General features: G+C 42.0%; 1 protein-coding gene across 1 annotated transcript in view; it reads left to right on the forward strand.

Annotated features, from left to right (window-relative positions):
- Positions 1-17,025, forward strand: part of LOC146495369 (adenylate cyclase type 6-like) — a 39,321-nt gene extending 22,296 nt beyond the window's left edge. The window contains exons 5-22 of the mRNA XM_085144610.1: positions 103-224; positions 3,096-3,207; positions 3,479-3,606; positions 4,136-4,294; positions 4,395-4,536; positions 4,712-4,840; positions 7,828-7,856; positions 8,355-8,502; positions 8,617-8,714; positions 8,849-8,936; positions 9,071-9,187; positions 10,235-10,375; positions 11,142-11,317; positions 11,674-11,806; positions 12,157-12,420; positions 13,523-13,727; positions 13,903-14,027; positions 14,994-17,025. Of these exons, the coding sequence (XP_085000736.1) occupies positions 103-224; positions 3,096-3,207; positions 3,479-3,606; positions 4,136-4,294; positions 4,395-4,536; positions 4,712-4,840; positions 7,828-7,856; positions 8,355-8,502; positions 8,617-8,714; positions 8,849-8,936; positions 9,071-9,187; positions 10,235-10,375; positions 11,142-11,317; positions 11,674-11,806; positions 12,157-12,420; positions 13,523-13,727; positions 13,903-14,027; positions 14,994-15,122 (2,445 nt within the window). The 3' untranslated portion in view covers positions 15,123-17,025. The remainder of the gene's footprint in view (positions 1-102; positions 225-3,095; positions 3,208-3,478; positions 3,607-4,135; positions 4,295-4,394; positions 4,537-4,711; positions 4,841-7,827; positions 7,857-8,354; positions 8,503-8,616; positions 8,715-8,848; positions 8,937-9,070; positions 9,188-10,234; positions 10,376-11,141; positions 11,318-11,673; positions 11,807-12,156; positions 12,421-13,522; positions 13,728-13,902; positions 14,028-14,993) is intronic.
- Positions 17,026-17,097: the final 72 nt, after the last annotated feature.

Genomic DNA, 17,097 nt, shown 5'->3' on the forward strand with positions numbered 1-17,097 from the left:
AATGAATGAACTCTCTTTATCGTGCACTGTCATATCTTCCTTTCTGTTTTAATTCATCTCTCCGTCTCTCATTCTCTTGTGTCATCTCTACCTCTCTCTCAGGAGCGCTTACTGCTGTCGGTGCTGCCACATCACGTTGCCATGGAGATGCAGGCTGATATCAGTGCCAAGAAGGAAGATATGATGTTCCACAAGATCTACATTCAAAAACACGACAATGTTAGGTAAACACAGGCAGACGAATGCACGCACATGCTTCTGCACGAACATACTATAAGGCTCAAAAAATGCGGGAGTGCTCAGCTAGCTTCGACCTCAGAGTCCCTCCAACCGCTGTTTCCTTTAGAGCATGCATTATGCATGTTGCTGGTTATTGACACTGACAGCACCGGCATAAGCAACAATATTGGCTTCAGGACGATGATGTGCTTTCTGTAGCAAATAATTTCCGACAGATCTCAGAGTTTGCTGCCTCCTACTCTCATCCATCACTGATGACTGACTACTAACAGGTGATTGAATCGTTCTATTGGCTGTTCTGCAGCAGAGTTTAGCCAGCACTGTCCATGTTGTGGTGGCGTGGAGATTGTAATGAGGTTAAAGCAAAGATCTCCTGTCATAGGTGACCCAGATAGGTACAGGTAATGTACTTAGAATACTCTGTTGCAGCACCACTGACCTACCAAGGTATAAACTTACACAAGCAATCCATTATCCAAATTCAACACAAGACTAGAAAATAAAAAATACTTGGGTTGCTTTGCAAAGGCAATAACACTTAGAAAACAACTAAACTCAAGATATTCAGAGTGTTTTGATAAGCCTAACCCTAACAGGTCTGTCATTTTAAACTATATTTAGTCAAGCATTGTACAAAGTTACTTAGAAAGACAAATCAAATTTAGCATTAAGCAAAGCATTAAGTAAAGCAGTAATTAAAGCAGCTCATCCCTTCCCATTGCTCGCCCACATGAGATCGTTCATGAGAGCTGTGCAATCACAAATGTTATTAATGTGTCCTTTTAAGCTACGTTAGCATGCTCACAGTCGCAGCGCATCTCCAAGCCACTTTACAGCCCATGTCCATCTGAACGACTCCCTTTTACGCTGTTGCTGAGCTTATCGGTATCATATCTATTGTTGTTGATGCCGCTCCACTCTTGCATCTCTCGCCGCCTCTGTCTTTTCACGTAGCCACATGTCTCCCAGTGCTTCTCCTTGCTCTCTGTGTGTGAAGGACTGGGGAGTCCTAAAACAGAACACTCCTGCCAAGTATAAGTTACTGCAGGAGTGAATAATAATAGTTTTACTGGCAAACCAGTAAAACTAAGGTATATGAAGTTTCAGTACCTTAGTTTTACTGGGTTGCCAGTAAAACTACAGTATATGGCATACTCAGTACTCAGTGTTGGGAAGGTTACTTTTAAAATGTATTCCATTACAGAATACAGAATACATGCCCCGAAATGTATTCTGTAACGTATTCCGTTACGTTACTCAATGAGAGTAACGTATTCTGAATACTTTGGATTACTTAATATATTATCATGCTGTTTACAACTACATGAATGTACTATTGCTGTGATTTATTACTGTTACTGAAGGTCCGCGGCTCCGAACCATAGTAAAGGGACCTCTGGCTAATACGGTGGGTTCTGTGTCGGCTCGTAGCTGAAAACTAGCTTTACTTTGTTGTCTGGGTCAACTTTGCTAGCGAGAGACAGAGAGAGGCGTTGAAAGGCTGCTCCAACAGAACTTATTGTTTCAGAGGAAAACACGAACACGGTGTACAGTCGAGTCTTAATAGCTTACTTACAACTGGGCTCGTCAGGCTCTCTTCTTGGCTGCAGTGGTTATTATTATATTTACATGCTTCCAGCTCCCGTTTCTGCTCGATGACAGCTCGTACTTTTCCTTTTTCTCCCTCCTCGCTCACAGACACATAACGTGTATGGCAGTCCATTCTCCCTGCAGCACGGACTACACTGCCCATGATGCTACATTCTTTAGGGCTATACCTGTAGCATTCTGCCTATTAGCTTAGCACAACAACAACAAAAAGGCCTCTCTCACCCAGGAAACACGCAGAGAGAGAGCGTAACCATGTAACCATGGCAACTGTAACGCTGCCGCCTGGAACAACAGAACGTAGCTGTCAAACAAAACCCAAACAGTCCTGACCCGCCACAATATGAAACAGGGAAGTACCGCCGTGTAATCCATTTATTTCAAAGTAACTGTATTCTAAATACCACCTTTTTAAACGGTAACTGTAACGGAATACAGTTACTCATATTTTGTATTTTAAACACGTAACGGCGGTACATGTATTCCGTTACTCCCCATCACTGTCAGTACTCAGTTCTGAGCCCTGAGCTTTTTCTTCCAAAAACAATGCACTGGCTACTCCTGATGTGTTTTTCATGATGCTGCTGTTTACAATAGGAAGCTGGTTCACTGAACGTAGTGTTAGCAAAACGCATATCTCAAATTATGGGTAAAAAAATGTCCATCCGGCATCAACTTTAGGTTCTGCTCCCACCAGTGAGAAAATACTATAGGTTTGTTTATTTGTTAATTCTGTCCCTTACAGATGAAGTGGTGCATCATGGCATCGCCTCATCTTGCCCACAGTGGTAGACGCAGACAAGACTTTGACCGCTGTAATTAAGTGCGAGTTTGTCCCTGGTGGATGACCTCGCAGTGGTCACAGCACCATCTGTTGCCTTCATGTCTAACTTTCGTCTGGGGTATTGTTTATCCTCGCCTTTCATTACTATCAAAAGTTTGCAATGAAAGGCATGCAGACAGAGGGATCGAGGGGAGGGGGGGGGGTGTTCTCAGAGGGAAGGGCTGGAGGAGGTGACCTACATTGGCCTGAGTGATGCGAGCCAGAGCCGAACAAATGTCTGCCTCTCTTTCTCTTGCTCACATGATAGTTGAACAGGAGGAGGGAGCCGCTAGACCATGCTGCCTCTCCACCATGTTGATTGATTGCATTCTGTGTCTCCTTTTTCTCCCCTTTCTTTCCCTCTGTCTGTTCTGCTTCCCCTCTCTCTGTTTCCCTCCCCACATACCCATCATCTCTCCTGCAGCATACTGTTTGCGGACATTGAGGGCTTCACCAGCCTGGCATCTCAGTGCACGGCCCAGGAGCTGGTCATGACGCTGAACGAGCTGTTTGCCCGCTTTGACAAGCTGGCTTCGGTGAGCTGTGCTGCTGGCTGCCACTGCTGCCATAGCGAACCTTTGAACCACCGGTTCATACGCATCTTTACAGTCTGTAGTCTCAGTCCTAGTTAGTATGACGAATAGAAAATGATGCATTTACTGATACTTAAGCATTGTGTAACCTGCTAATTGAACTTTGCTGAGGCTTATAAATCATTCACATCATGCGTTTATAATCTATTTGACATGCTGTGAATCAGCTGTAGGTGAAGGTCTAACGTTTTATGCGTTGTGTCTTTGTTTACAGGAGAACCACTGTCTGCGTATTAAAATCCTTGGCGACTGTTACTACTGTGTGTCAGGACTGCCTGAGCCCCGTGCTGACCACGCCCACTGCTGTGTAGAGATGGGAGTAGACATGATTGAAGCTATCTCGTGAGTAACATGCACACTTAAAACAGCCACAGTTATATTTCACTGAAAGTTGAAGAGGATTTATTATGCTCGGTTTTCCATTTTTTGTCCTTTTACTCAACTATAGTAATTAGCATGATTCACAATATTCCCTTTTTATCTTAGACTGAGGTGCCTAGCCCTAGAGCTTTTGCTCCACTTCCTTTAAGCCACGCTCTCTAAAAGCCAGCTTGTGACTGATTGGGTTTGAAGAGCAGGTGGATGGCTTTTTGGGTTTGAAGGCAGAGCTTGTATGCTCTCATTGACATTATTATCCACCAAGACTGGAAAAAACTGTCTGGACCAGAGCCTTTAGAACAGTCTCAAACCTTTACTTTTAACTCTAATTACTTGTATATATGTGGATCTGATGTGAGGCTTTGTTTACTGCACATATAGGACCTCTTTAAGTTTATCTGTGGATGGCACACAGGGTTTTGAGGAGACTTTGTGAAGCTGAACGTGATGCTCGCCTTTTGACATCAGTGTTCGTGTGTGTGTTCATCTGCAGGCTGGTGAGAGAGGTTACAGGCGTTAACGTGAACATGCGGGTGGGCATCCACAGCGGGCGCGTTCACTGCGGGGTGCTTGGCTTGCGCAAGTGGCAGTTTGATGTGTGGTCTAACGACGTGACCCTTGCCAACCAAATGGAGGCTGGAGGAAAGGCTGGGTAGGTCCTGCCCAAATTACCTCGTTACCGTGCTGGATTAATCTTCCATAGGGTTTATGTTTTAAGACACACTTTATGTTGTGTGTGGGTGTGTGTGTAGTCGTATCCACATCACCAAAGCGACACTGCAGTATCTGAACGGGGACTATGAAGTGGAGCCAGGTTTTGGAGGGGAGAGGAATGCTTACCTGAAGGAACACAACATTGAAACCTTCTTGGTGCTGGGCTGCAGCCAGAAAAGGGTTAGTGCATGGTCAAACACACACACACACACACGCACACATGCTTATCTGCTTGACCTCATCTGAATACCACACTAGTGCTATATTTCACACAAATAATATAATGGGTTGTCACCTGGAATAGAAGACGTTATTTTTCAAAGCACTTACCCTGTTGAGGTTTCTTCACTTCCAGAAAGAAGAGAAAGCCATGATAGCTAAAATGCAGCGTACACGTGCAAATTCTGCAGAGGGAGTGATGCCACGTTGGGTGCCCGACAGGTCTTTCAACAGAAACAAGGAGCCTAAAGCCTACCAGAAGATGGTGAGTTACACAGAGGGAACAGTATGCACTTTTCTACAGTACCTCCTCATCCTCTCCATTCTCTCAAGTTAAATTATAAATATACTTTCAATAGGTTGTTTAAAAAAATGTGTGCGTATACTGTTGTGGACATTTCATCCGGATAGAGTTGGTATCACAGACTGTATAAAAGAGATGGACATATCTACTGTGAGGTCACCTGTTCTTCTTTTAAGGCTTAACAAAATCCAAATAGTTGAAGGTAGGGATGCACCGATACCGATACTGGTATGGGGTATCGGGGCCGATACTGTAAAATGTGTGTGTACTCATACTCGTAAAAGTTAACCGATACCATGAACCAATAGTAAATTATTTCATTAATCAGAGGGTGGCTTGTCATTTCTGTTGTAGTTTTTTAGATTGGCCACTAGGGGGGCCAATTATTATTTTATTTATTATTTATTTTATAATTTTTATATTTTATTATTTATTCAATAATAATTATTTTGTTTGTTTGTTTACAATATGGACACTCTGCAATAATTTAAAAGTTTATTTTATTCTCAAACCTAATTTGTATTTATTTTATTCCAAACAGAAGTGTTTATTTATTATTCTGAAAGCTCGAGACAGTGCCAATAGTTCAGTGATATTTTGTAAAATTACAATGTGGAGACTCTGAAGTGCTGAAGTGCTTATTTTTCACTTGAAATTTTTTTGTGGTCATTTTTATTAAGATTTTATTTTTTATCGGCAGGGAATATAATAAAACCTGTCTTCCAATTAATTGTATTTGTGTGTGTGTGTGTGTGTGTGTGGTAGAAGTATCGTTTTTTGTACTCTGTATCGGCAAGTACTCAGATCTAAGTATCGGTATCGTATCGGTTTGAAAAACTTGGTATCGTTGCATCCCTAGTTGAAGGAAATGACCTCGCCTCCCCCACTCCCACTTTAAAATTGTTATGAAGGGAGAACAAAATCATTCTTTATAATGGGTTTCAAACATCTTTATTTAAATTTGTGATGTTGGACATTTTAACAAGAAGAAGAGATTTGACTCGCTTTTGGAACTGGCCTCAAGTGGCGACTGGAAGAACTAAAGTTAGTGACACTTCAGCCGTAGCGTCTTCTGTCTGCCAATATTACTTTCTACACCAGGATCTTTTTCTACGTAGCTGACAGCTGGTAACTGTGCAGGGGCGGATCTAACAAAGTTTAGCCAGGGGGGCCGATAGGGCATAAACAGGGAAAAGGGGGCACAAATACATACTTTTCTTTCTTATTCTCATTTAAAATGTCGAGCTTTTAATAAATAATTATCCGAATCTTACACCCAAAGTTTTAATCTGATGTAAAATGTATAGAAGTCCATTACTGTAGATAGTAACTATTAAGTCTAATATACCCTAGTAAGCTGTAGTACTTTTTCCTTTGGGAAGATACCATCTGTGCAGTTCTGTTGAAGAAAGATGTTGAATCTATTTAATTATTCTTGAAAAATAATTGATTTCTGTGCATTTTTTTCCACACTGCATTAAATTAAAGTTGATTACGTCGATTAAGTATCATGAGGTGGAGGGTGGTTCCTTATTTTTTTATTTTTTTTTTTTGCTGGGAGTTTTAGAGCCCTATTAGTTAGGTTGCTTACTCTTTAAAATACCAGAATAGGGAGGATGGAGCAGGTTTAAGTTTATTAGATTGATCAGTATTACTGAACTATGAAATATTTTGGGTGCAGTGCATTTTTTACATACAGGTATAACAGAATAGATTTAGTGTTGTTGTTTTTAAACTTGAGTATGAACTTATACAAAAAGCAGCAAGATATTAAAAAAACAGTTGTATTGATTAAAAAACACACTATATCGGATTCATATCGGTATCGGCAGATATCCAAATTTATGATATTGGTATCGGCAGCACGGTGGTTGGCACGGTGGTTAGCACTGTTGCCGCACAGCAAGAAGGTCCTGAGTTCAATTCCAACATCAGGCCGGGGTCTTTCTGTGTGGAGTTTGCATGTTCTCCCCGTGTTTGCGTGGGTTCCCTCCGGGTACTCCGGCTTCCTCCCACCGTCCAAAGACATGCAGCTTGTGGGGATAGGTTAATTGGATAATCCAAATTGTCACTAGGTGTGAATGAAAGTGAGTGCGAATGGTTGTCTGTCCCTGTGTGTTGGCCCTGCGACAGACTGGCGACCTGTCCAGGGTGTACCCCGCCTCTCGCCCTCTGACAGCTGGGATAGGCTCCAGCGCCCCCCGCGCCCCTGAAAAGGATAAGCGGAAGCGAATGGATGGTATTGGACATGAAAAAGTGGTATCGTGCCATCTCTAGTTTTTACAGATGGCATCTTAGCTTACTGTTACAGAGTATTCTTACCCTTGCCCTGACTTGCATGCTAACATGCGTATTAAGATAAGTATTGGTGACGTGACGTAACCATGCCTACCTTATGTTGCTGTGTAAAGCCTCATAGAGTTGCTGGCATAGCTGTACACGCTTATTTGTTCCCATCTTACTTTTGGCTTCATATTAGACAGTGTTCTGTGAATAAATAAATAGAGTGGCAAACAGTAACAGGAGACAATGAGGACCTGAGGAGAAGTACTAATCTGTAGGGCTCTCAAGGATTCCTAGTTCACTATTCGAGCTAATATGATGAGTCTGCAGCTGCATATGTTTTCTTTTTCACACACTTTTTCTGACATCCTCTCTCTCTATGTTTGAAGTCTCATTTCCTTTTCTTTCGTACATTCTTTTCCCTCCTCCTCCTTTTTTTCACCATCTCAAAGGGTTTCAGCCCTAGGGGCAAAGAGGGTGTAATTTGAAGCCTCCCAGCATTAATTAAAACATCAGTCTGGCTCACAGGGATTAGCTGTGCAGATGTCTGAGTCTGTGTCTATTTTTCAGTCGTACTGTGACCACATGATAATCTCTTTCCCTTTGTTTCTTTTTCTATCCTGTTTTTTCTTTTGGTTTTCACTCTCTCTTTTTGTTTTTCTCAGGGCATCGATGAAGCATCCAGCAAAGAAAAGTGAGTGGTTTTTTTTTTGGGTGGGCTCCAGTTTCAAGTGTTTGATTTGTCAGCTGTCACTGTGGCAGTTTAACTTTAGGGTAAACTGTTGGTTTTGCACAGTCGGATCCATCAAACACACTAATGCCATGTTATCTCTGAGACATCCTCTGTGTCACATAGGGCAACATCCTCATGTACACACACACACACACACACACACACACTCGTTTCATGTCTTAGTGAGGACATCTCATCGACATAATACTTTCCCTTTGCCTAAACCTAACCATAACCCAATTGTAATCCTGACACTAAAACACATTTTGAGCCTCAATGCCTTCAACCTCGTGGGGACTGGCACTTCGTCCCCATAAGTGACTATTGCTCCACACTTAGGGTAGTAACGTGCCAATTTTCTGTCCTCACAAAGATGTTTAAACATGTACACACACACACTTTCACAGTGAAGCAAACACGCAGCAATGACAGTGACCTATTGTTCCCCGTACTTCACAGTCGCTGTACTCAGGAGGCACTGAACACCGAGGATGAGGTGGATGAGTTTCTCGGACGGGCCATCGATGCGCGCAGCATTGACCAGCTGAGGAAAGATCATGTCAAGAAGTTTCTGCTCACTTTTCAGACTGAAGAACTTGAGAAAAAGGTCGACATTTGACAAAAATTAAATCGAAATTCACCCCAAAACGTCCCTAAAAGAAGAAAAATTGTAAATTGGACTGCAGTTAATCTGATTTCTCATTCGTTGTCTTTTCTTTAGTACTCTAAAAAAGTTGACGATCGTTTCGGGGGATATGTGGCCTGCATACTTTTTGTCTTCTGCTGTATCTGCTTCATTCAAGTTATTATTTTCCCAAAGTAAGTAGTTCTCTTTGACCAGTTGCCTTTTCCAGTTATATTGAATTGTGCACAGGAAATGTGCTCTTGATTCGTTTATGAGGAGTTCATTAGAGTTGTACATCTTAATGACTCTGTTTTCATCTATTCCTCAGAACGCCGCTTATGCTCGGTCTTTACATTAGCGTCTTCGTCATCCTCGCCAACATCCTCTTCGTCTGTGCCATCTACTCCTGCATCAAAGTACGAAACAAAGGCCTTCGCCGCTCATGTGGTTCCTCTTGCAGATAAGAGACATTATTACATGTTTTCAGCCAGCATCGCTAATGGCATTAACTCTCCCTTATCTGATGCTCTCCCTGCTGTCTGTATCAAAGCTTTTTCCAGCTGCCTTGCAGACAGTGACCAAGAAAATAGTCCGATCTCGAGCAAACAGCACACTGGTGGCCGTCTTCACCATCCTCCTCCTCTATATCTCTTCTTTTGCTAACATGGTATGGACTGTCTTCATTTTGATGCTTTTTTGCATCATGAAATACTTATTTCCTGATTATTTGAAATATTATTACACATTACTTTGACATAAAGTAATTAAGCACTATCCTGGCTATATGGATGTTGCTGGATAGAGGCAATTAATCATAATCCATCACTGTGACGGATGAGGTTATAGAAATCAATATTTTCTCCATGTGATCATTATAAAGATCCATTCAGTTTTATATGTGCTCCATACATGCGTGACTATATGAATACTGAAAACTTCTAGTATATCGGGTATAATCAGATACAGCATTTCGACATAAACACTGCTCAAGGCAAAATCTCTATATAAAAGATGGGCATTGCCCCCCTGAACACACATTTTTAAGCTTGAGTGTTGGTGCCATGTTGGATTTTTGAAGTTCAGAATTAAAACGTATTCGCAGCGCTCAGTGCAGAGTGCTATGTTGTCAGCTAATGCTATCAAGCTTTGGTTAGCAAGCTTTATTTACGGTAACGGTAAGGATGCAAAGCACAGACACACATATACACTGTTAATTTGTTCACAGGTAACAGATGAATTTCACTAAACAAAACTTCTCAGATGGGCTGCAACACATAGAAAGACAGATTTTTTGTGAGATGAGTCCACTAAAAATGGGTTAAGGGACCTTCTTTTTGTACCAGAATATAAATACACTATGAAAAGTGTAGCTGAGCATTTTAACATGAGGATTAACACATTTGGCCAAGAGAGAAGCTTCCTGGCTTCTTTTTTTCTTGAGGTTCCCCTTGTTTACTAGGACTTTCTTAATTTACACATGCCTATAGTCATTATTTTTACCTGAGAGGAGCAATGAAAACTAGAAACTATGCAAAAATGTCCTTCGCTGCATATCTCTTGGTCAAAGTTATTTAATAATCAGCAAACATGTTGTACCGCCTCCTAAAACCAGCACCATATGTGCTGCAATATAAGGCATGACATGTGCTTCTCTTCCTCGCTGATTCCAATTGTTGACTCTTTAATGACAAACTGTTTCCTTCTCTCTTGCCAGTTTACATGCAGCAGAGAGAACCTGAAGGAGTGTGTGGCCAAGGAGTTGAACACATCAATGACTTCCTGCCTGCTTTATAACCTGACCAGCAACGGTTCGACTCTGTGTTCCAGCCAGACAATGCCCTGCCCTTTTCCAGAGGTCAGCTCCACAGCATTTTTTAAAAAGCCTGTGTGTCTGTAAAGCCACTTTCAGACATTCGTTCCCTTCTGACGGCGTCTGAACGTGTCCCTTTCATGTCTGAATGAGCACCTCGGGTCGCTTTTTCATAAGAGCCAGGAGGCAGATTTTATGAAGCACTCGCTAAGAAACAGAATTGTTTGGAGAGTGTCCACAGGAGAAGTCGTGTCTTATCTCACTGAATTTTGTTTGTAATTTGCAGCAAGATTAAAATATTTGTCTGTGACGCATTTTCATTATTCCTAATCCAGAAGAAGGTTTTCACAGTTTGAGTGCGAGGCGTGAGAGCAGCTGTAGCACCTCGTTGCTGTTACGGATACCCACATGGAGAATGAGAGAGCCTGCTCTTAGTGACAAAGAGAGAGAGAAGTAAAGGTTCATGACGTGCTTGAACCTCTGTAGCGCTCATACTAAAAATGTCTGTTCTCACACGTGCACACTTGCAGTTGTGGTTAAGATTTCATGAAACCGAAGTTCGAAGTGGCTCTTTGTGTGCGTCACTTTGTATCATCCCCTGGGCAGTTTAATGAACACAGCGCTCTTACATAGCCAATATTTGAAAAAAGGGTTTTTGTATTTGCTTTTGCACATGCACACTGAATCATAGGTGCGTTCTTCGTGTTCATGTTTGTTTTTCCGCATTGGTGAAATCTTGACTTATCACTCTAAACCTAAATCTACTTCTCTTCTTCCTCTTCCCTTTGTCTCTGTTTCCTCTGTGTTGCAGTATTTCAGCTACAGCGTATTGCTGACCCTGCTGGCCTGCTCTGTGTTCCTGCACATCAGCAGCATAGGGAAGCTGGCTCTGATGCTGTTCATCCAGCTCACTTTCCTTCTGCTAGTGGAGTGGCCTCAGGTGGCCCTGTTCGACAACGCAGACATGCTGGTCATTGCCAACAGATTGTGAGTCCCTAACGCTAACACAGTCACTGTTTTCCAAGTTTTCAACCTGAAAAGTCTCTATTGTGTCACAGTACTGTGGATTAGGTTAAAATTAGCCTACTTTTTAAATAAGATTTATATTCTAATAGACCTACTTTTTAAAATATGCTCTTTTTTTCCTGAGGCAATTAAAACCTGTTAATGATTCTCTGCAGCAGTATGTTAAGTTGTATATTTGATTATATCTACTTTAAGAGGCCCATATAGTTTGTAGACATGACTCTTTCTTGGCTGTTTTCCACATTTGGTTCCAATAAAAGTCCAGAACAGTTTTAATATTGAAGACACTCATTCATTGCTCATCTTTCCCTCCTCAGCTGCGACGATGTGACCAAGGTCTCCCTAAAGGTCATGACTCCTATAATCCTCACAGTTTTCGTTCTGGCTCTCTACTTGCACGGCCAGCAGGTGGAGTCCACCGCTCGTCTGGACTTCCTCTGGAAGCTGCAGGTAGGCTGAACGATTACGTGTATAGACTATAAACAAAAGGGAATACCAAAAATACTCAGCAAAAGACATTTTTCACTGTGGGCAGTTTGACTTGTCATAGCCTGAAAATCATGTTAGGTTAGCTTTAACGGTGGCTCTGTTCTTATTAAGCCATGCCACTGTGCTGCTGAGCCCACATACATGGCAGCAGGACTAAAAGTGAAGGAGCTAAATGTAATGTCAAAATCTTTACTATGAGGTGTCAAATTGTCGTCTGTGAAAAGGCCAATTCTGGCAGCTGTAATAACATCATGAATCCAGTCACCTGACAGCATGACTAAGTAACCGTATCCCTCCCTGTCCCACTTAAGGCTACAGAGGAGAAGGAGGACATGGAGGAGCTGCAGGCGTACAATCGCCGCTTGCTCCATAACATCTTGCCAAAGGACGTAGCTGCCCACTTCCTTGCACGGGAGCGTCGTAATGACGAGTTGTACTATCAGTCATGCGAGTGTGTTGCTGTCATGTTTGCCTCCATAAGCAACTTTTCGGAGTTTTATGTGGAGCTGGAGGCTAATAACGAGGGGGTGGAGTGTCTCAGGCTCCTCAATGAGATCATCGCTGACTTTGATGAGGTGAGCAAAAGGAAATATAAGGAACAATTAATGCACGTTACAATAATTTAGGAAACATTTATTGGACACGGTGTGGTCATCAGTGTTGGGAAGGTTACTTTTAAAATGTATTCCATTACAGATTACAGAATACATGCCCCAAAATGTATTCTGTAACGTATTCCGTTACGTTACTCAATGAGAGTAACGTATTCTGAATACTTTGGATTACTTCATATATTATCATGCTGTTTACAACTACATGAATGTACTATTGCTGTGATTTATTACTGTTACTGAAGGTCCGCGGCTCCGAACCGTAGTAAAGGGACCTCTGGCTAATAAGGTGGGTTCTGTTTCGGGCTAGTAGCCGAAAACTAGCTTTACTTTGTTGTCTGGGTCAACTTTGCTTGCGAGAGACAAAGAGAGGCGGAACTTATTGTTTCGGAGGAAAACACGAACACAGTGTACAGTCGAGTCTTAATAGCTTACTTACAACTGGGCTCGTCAGGCTCTCTTCTTGGCTGCAGTGGTTATTATTATATTTACATGCTTCCAGCTCCCGTTTCTGCTCAACGATAACTCGTACTTTTCCACTCTCATTTTTCTCCCTCCTCGCGCTCACAGACACATAACGGGTACGGCATTCTCCCTGCAGCACGGACTACACTGCCCATGATGCTACATTCTTTAGCGCTATACCTGTAGCATTCTGCCTATTAGCTTAGCACAACAACAAAACGGCGCTCTCTCACCCAGGAAACACGCAGAGAGAGCGTCACCCTGTAACCATGGCAACCGTAACGCTGCCTGGAACAACAGAACGTAGCTGTCAAACAAAACCCAAACAGTCCTGACCCGCCACAATATGAAACAGGGAAGTACCGCCGTGTAATCCATTTATTTCAACAAAGTAACTGTATTCTAAATACCACCTTTTTAAACGGTAACTGTAACGGAATACAGTTACTCATATTTTGCATTTTAAATACGTAACTTCGGTACATGTATTCCGTTACTCCCCAACACTGGTGGTCATTAGATGTAACCATCTGCCACTTCTGCTGACCTGTTGCTATGCTGCTTTTGTTTCCTCTTCCTGTCCTTTGCTGTTCTCTCCTAGATTATCAGTGAGGAGAAGTTCCGTCAGCTGGAAAAAATCAAAACCATTGGCTCCACCTACATGGCAGCTTCTGGCCTCAATGACTCCACCTACGATAAAGAGGGCCGCTCACACATCCTGGCGTTGGCTGATTATGCCATGAGGCTTAGAGAGCAGATGAAATACATCAACGAGCACTCCTTTAACAACTTCCAGATGAAGATAGGTAAACACGGAGGAGAGTGAAATTTGCTCTTGAAATCCGATAAGTTTTCTTTGGATGAGCTTTTGTGATGTCAGTCAACGGAGATCAACAGTAATCCATTCAAGCAGACGCTGCATTAATATTTAGTTAAAGTCCTCTATCTGTTATGATGTCTCACAGCCATGTTTTTTCTTAGGGTTGAACATGGGGCCTGTTGTAGCAGGGGTGATAGGAGCCAGGAAACCCCAGTATGACATCTGGGGGAACACGGTCAATGTGGCCAGCAGGATGGACAGCACAGGCGTGCCAGACTACATTCAGGTAACAGTGACTCAGTGACTCCACGGCAGTTTGTCATTTTGTGTTTACAAGAAAACGTTTTGTCCTTTTAGTAATTGTCGGATCAGTCAGCCAACATAGAATACCAATCCAGTTACTCGTTAAATTAGTCATCAAATTGTTGCCAGTGGTTATTCCAACATGAAATGCTTATTTACACCCAAAACAATGGCCGCACATTAGCCATCTTCACTCTAGCTGAGAAATGCTCTTCGCACACAGTTCAAAGTCTTGTTTACAATATCTAAACCTAGACCTTTGCTCTGTGTGGAAGCATACTACAGATGCTTCCACACGTACTACGTTCTGCACATTCAATCAGTGCACCGTCCTTCACTTTACTTCACTTTAGGCCCAAACATCTGCCCTCCCGAAGTAAGAGTCCTGTGTTGTTTTCTAGCAGTAATTGTGCTCTAAAGTCCCTCTGGGGGAGGAATAGAGAGCCAAATCGAAATTCCCTGTAGACTTCATGCGGCTATCGCAGTGTTATCTCGTTCAGTGGTGGAAAGCCACAGCAAGTTAGCTTTGGGAAAACAAAAAAATCGTATTTATAGATGCAGAACAGATATTTTGAAATGTGTGAGAAATACTGAAAGCTGTGCTGCCAAAAGAGCTCCTTGAAAGATTGATTCTCATTACAACAGCGCTGCCATCTGCTGGACACTTTGCGTTACTGCAGATCAAAATGCCCTCTCTGCTATGCACTGACGTGAACTGATTGTTTTCATTTCCCAGATAACATTTCGAAGACTTTTTGGTTTAACTTGTATCAATTGAACTACTTTTTTTCAGACACTAATAAGTGCTGAAATTTTTTTCTTTTTTAAAACCCTCATATTTAAAAACTTATGCCTCCATCATCATGCTTTAGGGAGAAACTAGGACTGACTCTTAGGAAGGGTTGAATATCTAATATCCTGAGTGTCAAATATCCGCGTCATCTCTTAGGTGACTACAGACTTGTACCACGTGTTGGCCAACAATGGATACCAGCTGGAATGTCGAGGTGTCGTCAAGGTGAAGGGGAAGGGAGAGATGACCACTTACTTCCTCACCAGCGGCCCCCCAGGTAGTTAACGAGAGACCGTTTGACCGCAGAGTGACTCCCACTCCACTGATACGTCAGAGACTGCAAAGAGAGACAGAGAGTGGTCAGCTCGAAGCGTGGTGCAAGCACTCTGGGGACAGTAGAAGGCCAGCAGAGACGAGACTGTATGTTGCTCCGATGCACAAATGGAGGGTGTTGTTCGTGTTAGGAGGTTGTTTTTTTTTCTCCCCAAGCTGCCCGAGAGATAATGAAGCCCAGTTGCCTTAGGACGGAAGTGACTATGCTTGTGTTTATGAGCAATAGTACAAGTATTTCATCTGGAGTAATTATTTATTTTTTTGTGGAAAAACAAAACAAAACTGTTTTATAAAAGAATATATGCAAGGACAACACTATGGATGAAAAATAACCAAAGAACAAGTGTTTGACATTTGACACACACTAATGAATCTGCTCAAAAAGTACAGTAAACTTAAGTAATTTATTCATCCTTTTGCTAGCAAAGGCCACGGTAATGTCACTGTCATCGACAGGCATGAACCCTTATTTTGTTGTGGACTTTATAATGAAGGAGAACGTGCACGTATGCACATATATGCAGACAACAAACGCAACTACCCTGTCTTGGATTTTTGTGTTTCTTATCAGGGCCTTATTTGTTTCCTCCAGTCTGTAGTTTTTAACAGTCTGGATCCTCGGCTGTTTGTGGTTCCCTTAAATCTTTGAGCACTTTGCTCTCCGAAAATTTCTTTTTTTTCTCTTTTTGGTTCAAGCCAAAAACAAGAAGTACGACATGAAGGAAGCACGATTGCATTACTGTCACGGAAATGAAGAGAGATTGTTAAACTGTTATGAAACATTTTATACCAGTGTGTGTGTGCGTGTGTGTGAGACAATGTGCTGTATGTGTGTGGGTGTGACCACATGTTACTGAATGCTGTTCTTTATCTATAAGTGGGCATACCGTCACTCTTCACTGTGAGGTTTTTAAGATACTGTATGACAATGCTTTCTTGCCAAACTGGTTGCTACGAGGCATGTTTTATATTATTCTTTGGAGTTATGTGTCCATTCCTGATTTATGTGTGTGTGCGAGCGCGTGTGTGTGTGTGTGTTAAAATGATAATTTGAAGAGAATTATGTCTTCTACGCCTTTTACTGGACTGTGATTTTGACTGATTTCATTCCAACTGAAAGCCTACATGATGTATGTTTTTGGATTGTGAACCGGTTTCCTGACCACTTCAGGATTAAGTGTATGCAGAAATTTTCTGTCTGCTCTGTATTGCCTTGAGATTATGCAGTTCCAAGGTCCACATTCTTCATGGACTAGTATATACTTTACACAACAGTATTTGACCTGATTTTGTATTCGGCACACATAGGCTTGTAACCCCACCTGCCACCACCACCCCCGAAACGAGTTATATGAATGTATGTATCAATGAATATTTCTGTCTGAAGCTAATGAAGAAAGCTACTCTTTTCCAAGCCTTTGGTACTACAGAAGGAGCTAGATTACTGTACTGGTGGTCAGATTGATTCAACTGCAAGGAGTTTTTTGACATTTTAAGGTTCAAATTGATTGATATGCTCACTTTTCTGTCCAGAAATGCGGCCTTCACGGGCTGCAGAAAAGATCCTCACTTTTGCTCGTCCCTCTCTGGCTTCAATATGAAAGGTTAACTAAACAATGTTGCGTTTTACTTTTAAAAAAAGTGGCAGTCTGAGAGTACTGCATTAGTGCATTTATTGGTCTGATTAAATTCCCCTCGGTTAAGAAGTCAACAAATGTCTGTTTTGGGGGTTTTATTGTTATTATTTACATTTGTTTATTGTGTTTATTTGGATCGCAGTTTTAATCTATGCTGTTGCACACTTTCCCCACCTTTCACAGTAATAATAATAAAGACTTAATAATTACTTTCACAATCCAGCTTCGGCCCAGACAGTGGTGCTCTGTTTGTTAGCTTTAATTTAGAAATCGTGTCAATCAGCAGACTG

The sequence above is a fragment of the Neolamprologus multifasciatus genome, chromosome 20 (assembly GCF_963576455.1).
Source record: "Neolamprologus multifasciatus chromosome 20, fNeoMul1.2, whole genome shotgun sequence".
Lineage (NCBI taxonomy): Eukaryota > Metazoa > Chordata > Actinopteri > Cichliformes > Cichlidae > Neolamprologus > Neolamprologus multifasciatus.